Raw genomic sequence first — 5,000 nt, forward strand, 5'->3', positions numbered from 1 at the left:
CTCCACGCCGTGGACGTTCCCATGTGACCTCTCCCACGAACACGCCCCTACGCCGCCGCCGTCCTGCAGCAGCAGCACGATGCTCGTCCTCACGCTTTTAGGTTATTTTAGGTTATTAAAGGTGATGTGTCTACTTGTAAGTGGAGGGTGGGGACTTTACTGCCAGAATGTGTACGCGGCTAACGTCATGGGAACAAACGCACAAGTTGATCAGTATTCTACTAATTAACTCTGTGAGTCTCAAACGTAATCACAAGCATGAAGGACGCGACCGAGCAGACATCAGTCCTCTCAGGGACCAGGACTATAACGGGACACGTCTGAGGGTCGGCATTGGTGATGCTAGACAGGAAGTCACCGCAGAGTCGTGATCATCAGAGGCTTCATTCATATGAAGACACCAGAGGGCTCACATCAGCGAGGGTTGAGGGTCTGATGATGTCACGTGGGTCATGTGGGCGTGGATTCCTCGCCGTGCCCGGGCTCGTCAGTGTAATCCGAGGCGTTGGCAGCGACCAGCGACGTGAACGCCATGCTGGAGCGTCTGTGTGGACTTGTTCTGCTGCCGGTGTGTGCTCAGACTTCCATCACCACAGCTGTAGTCTTTATGAGACGCGTGTTGCAATAAAGTTGTTACAAAACAAACTTATTATTATAAGTGTAGTATAATTCACTAAAATCAAAGGGACTTCAGTGAGAAGAACAGCGGCCTGTTCTGAGTTCTTATATAAATCAGCTTTATTTAGAAAGCAGCAGAATCCCTTTGAGCTCGCTCCTCCTGACACACACACACACACACACACACACACACACACACACACACACACACACACACTGCAGCTACCTTCTTTATCACACACACACACATTTGAATATGAAAAACAATATTTGATTGTTAAAACAGCAGCGCTGCCTGCCTTTATGATGTTAATCACACAAACCTTCTTTCAGTTCACCAGTGATTGAAGTCCAACGAGAGTCAAACTGCAGGAGGAAATATAATGTGCTGCATATGATGTAATCAGGGTCCTTACGGGTGCTGGAAATCCTTGAAAACACTTGAATGTTAGTGTGGTGTTTCCAAGGTTTTGAAAAGGTCTTGGATGTAGACTAAAGGTCTATAAATGTGTGTTGTATGTGATGACATCTATGATAGAACAGAGAAAAGAAGATCTCCATATCTGAGGGACTAAAAACAGCATTTCCTGACATTTCTTTATGAAAAATGACTTTTGATGATGAACAGATGATGAAAATAGTTGGTGATTATATTTCTGTGGATCTGTTAGTGGAATTAGTTTTCCTTTCATTTGTGGTGATTGTGAGACGGGGGATGGATCACTGAGTATTGATTACATTAGATTGATGGGTGGATGTTGAACCAGAACATTGAACGACTGATGGATGATTCCAGAACTAACGAGTAACATCAGTAATATTGAAGGAATGTCTCTGTGATGATTCAAAAATATTATGCAATCAGTCTTTTCTCTGCATCACTGTTTACACATGCCGGAGCAAGCAGCAGAATGCAGGCGTGTGTGTGTGTGTGTGTGTGTGTGTGTGTGAGGACAAGTAAACAGTGATAGCCGTGGGATGTACTCTCACACACACACACACACACACACACTATTTCCTGAACAAAAGCTCTGTGAACCATTAACTCACCAACCAGCGTCTCCTTCTCCTCAACAGCTGAGAATCTCATGAAAACGTTGCGGTTGCGTGTTTGTGTGCGTGTGTGTGTGTGAATGTGTGTGCGTGTGTGTGTGCGCGTGTGTGTGTGCGTGAGAGAGAGAGAGGGAAAGCAGCTCTGTTGTCATGGCGACACTGTCAAGTCAAGTCACGTTGACAAGGCGTCGCTCTGTCCTCCTCTGCAGCACACAAGATGTTTTTAAAACCAGACATTGTTTTATATTTATATATATATATATATACACACACACACACACGGATGGATAAATGTGTGTTTCTGTACGTCAGCGTCGGTGCAGACTTTGCCTGAGGGGAAATTACCCACAGTTCATAGCGCGGTGACGTTAAACACAGGGCTACCAGGGACGCCCGGAGGAATCACATGTTCTGTGTGTATTATATCATAGGAGGGGGTTCTATTAATCTGGTTTATGGAAGCTGCTTTCACTCAAACTAGTAGCGAGATGACTGGACAGCTACGTGTCCTCTGGGACGACGACATGCAGGCTGTACAACATGTCAGAAATAAAAACACATTTGCATCTCAGAAGTGGTCTAACAGTCTGATGTCTCTGCAGGACGAGTCCGGAGCCTACGTGATCGACCGAGACCCGACCTACTTCGGACCCATCCTCAACTACCTGCGGCACGGCAAGCTGGTCTACAACAAGGAGCTGGCCGAAGAAGGTCTGTGGGTCACGTGATCTACAACATACATGTCGTTTCTCCTATCAGCACTTTAGATTCCACTTTCATAAATGTGAAAATATAAGCCTGTGTGTTAGCAGTGGTCCTGCTGTGATGCTAAACAACAGTAGATCTAACGGAACCACGGGGGTTTGATTCCAGGCGTCCTGGAGGAGGCAGAGTTTTACAACATCACCCCGCTGATCAAACTGATCAAGGAGAAGATCCTGGAGAGGGACTCCAAAGCCACACAGGTACACACCATCATATTCATATCCTCAACCATCATGCATCACTGCATCCAGCACTTAGAAGTCCAAGGTCCGGTTCAAAGGTCGGACCAAACGCAGAGCCGGTGCACAAGGTCAAACACAGGTCAAACACAGCAAATAAACAAGAAGCACAAGGCCCAAACAACGAGGCTCACAGCGACGCGGCAGAAACACAGCGGCACGGCAGAAACACAGCGACGCGGCAGAAACACAGCGACGTGGCAGAAACACGCAGCGACGCGGCAGAAATACAGCGAAGCGGCAGAAACACAGCGACGCGGCAGAAACACACAACGACGCGGCAGAAACACACAACGACGCGGCAGAAACACAGCGAAGCGGCAGAAACACAGCGACGCGGCAGAAACACGGCGAAGCGGCAGAAACACACAGCGACGCGGCAGAAACACAGCGAAGCGGCAGAAACACACAGCGACGAGGCAGAAACACAGCGACGTGGCAGAAACACAGCGACGCGGCAGAAACACACAACGACGCGGCAGAAACACACAACGACGCGGCAGAAACACAGCGAAGCGGCAGAAACACAGCGACGTGGCAGAAACACGCAGCGACGCGGCAGAAACACAGCGAAGCGGCAGAAACACACAGCGACGCGGCAGAAACACAGCGAAGCGGCAGAAACACACAGCGACGAGGCAGAAACACAGCGACGTGGCAGAAACACAGCGACGCGGCAGAAACACACAACGACGCGGCAGAAACACACAACGACGCGGCAGAAACACAGCGAAGCGGCAGAAACACAGCGACGTGGCAGAAACACGCAGCGACGCGGCAGAAACACAGCGAAGCGGCAGAAACACAGCGACGCGGCAGAAACACGGCGACGCGGCAGAAACACGGCGACGCGGCAGAAACACAGCGAAGCGGCAGAAACACAGCGACGCGGCAGAAACACACAACGACGCGGCAGAAACACAGCGAAGCGGCAGAAACACAGCGACGTGGCAGAAACACACAGCGACGCGGCAGAAACACAGCGACGCGGCAGAAACACACAGCGACGCGGCAGAAACACAGCGAAGCGGCAGAAACACAGCGACGTGGCAGAAACACACAGCGACGCGGCAGAAACACACAGCGACGCGGCAGAAACACAGCGACGTGGCAGAAACACACAGCGACGCGGCAGAAACACACAGCGACGCGGCAGAAACACAGCGACGCGGCAGAAACACAGCGACGCGGCAGAAACACAGCGACGCGGCAGAAACACAGCGACGCGGCAGAAACACAGCGACGCGGCAGAAACACACAGCGACGCGGCAGAAACACGCAGCGACGCAGCACAAACACACAGCGACGCGGCAGAAACACGCAGCGACGCAGCAGAAACACACAGCGACGCGGCAGAAACACGCAGCGACGCAGCAGAAACACACAGCGACGCGGCAGAAACACGCAGCGACGCGGCAGAAACACACAGCGACGCAGCAGAAACACAGCGACGCAGCAGAAACACACAGCGACGCGGCAGAAACACGGCGACGCGGCAGAAACACAGCGACGCGGCAGAAACACAGCAGGTTAAAGGTGGGCAGACCTGACTCCTGATTGGTGGAGAGACAACGGCAGCAGAGAGGCTGACGCAACACAGCTGATGCTTCCAACTAACACAAGGAGTAAACACAGACACGTTGTGGCGGTGGTGTAAGTCGATGCCTTCCTTTTGTCTGTGATTTCACCCTCCCGTGCTCCTCCACAGAGGAGAGAGCCTCCTTCCTCCTCTCCGGATGGTTGCTCTCTCTCTGAACACACTCAACTCACCAGCTCGCTGCTGCCGTCGCCTCCGGGTGAACGTGTTCGCTCGCTGCTGCCTCCACCGAGCTCACGGCTCTGTCATTAGACTTCCATGTTGGACTCAGATGTTCTGTCCAGACCTGTAACCCCCCCTCTGCTCTCCCCCAGCAGGTGCCCCCCAAGCATGTGTACCGGGTGCTGCAGTGCCAGGAGGAGGAGCTCACCCAGATGGTCTCCACCATGTCGGACGGCTGGAAGTTTGAGCAGGTCAGCGTGCGCGCCTGCAGAAAGCCCCGCACCGGACTGCTCTGGACTGTGGGTTGGACTCACGCTGCTGCTGACCCTTCAACCCTGACCCCCCTGTGGCCCTGCTCTCTGCTCCCACACTGAGTGTTGGACCCCCAGATTGCAGTAGTTTGCATAGTCCAGATAGATGAGGTTGGACTGAGTCCATGTGTGCTGAGACTAACAGAACCAGACCAGCAGTGTGTTTACATGAATCCAAAACTCTGACTAATAGTTCGTTTTATACGCAGGAGACCTTTTGTTGCATGGCGGAGCAGGACAGCGTTAAGGGACCAC

At 52.0% G+C, this 5,000-nt stretch overlaps 1 protein-coding gene across 11 annotated transcripts in view; it reads left to right on the plus strand.

Annotated features, from left to right (window-relative positions):
• Window positions 1-5,000, plus strand: part of kctd17 (potassium channel tetramerization domain containing 17) — an 11,065-nt gene that overhangs the window by 2,295 nt on the left and 3,770 nt on the right. For 4 of the 11 annotated variants that reach the window (XM_084040283.1, XM_084040291.1, XM_084040284.1 and 1 more), the window contains exons 2-4: window positions 2,274-2,382; window positions 2,545-2,636; window positions 4,587-4,733. In XM_084040283.1, the coding sequence (XP_083896409.1) occupies window positions 2,274-2,382; window positions 2,545-2,636; window positions 4,587-4,733 (348 nt within the window). The remainder of the gene's footprint in view (window positions 1-2,273; window positions 2,383-2,544; window positions 2,637-4,586; window positions 4,734-5,000) is intronic. The other 7 variants (XM_084040287.1, XM_084040292.1, XM_084040285.1 and 4 more) reach the window with 3 other exon arrangements.

Source organism: Eutrigla gurnardus, assembly GCF_963514095.1.
Source record: "Eutrigla gurnardus genome assembly, chromosome: 22".
NCBI lineage: Eukaryota > Metazoa > Chordata > Actinopteri > Perciformes > Triglidae > Eutrigla > Eutrigla gurnardus.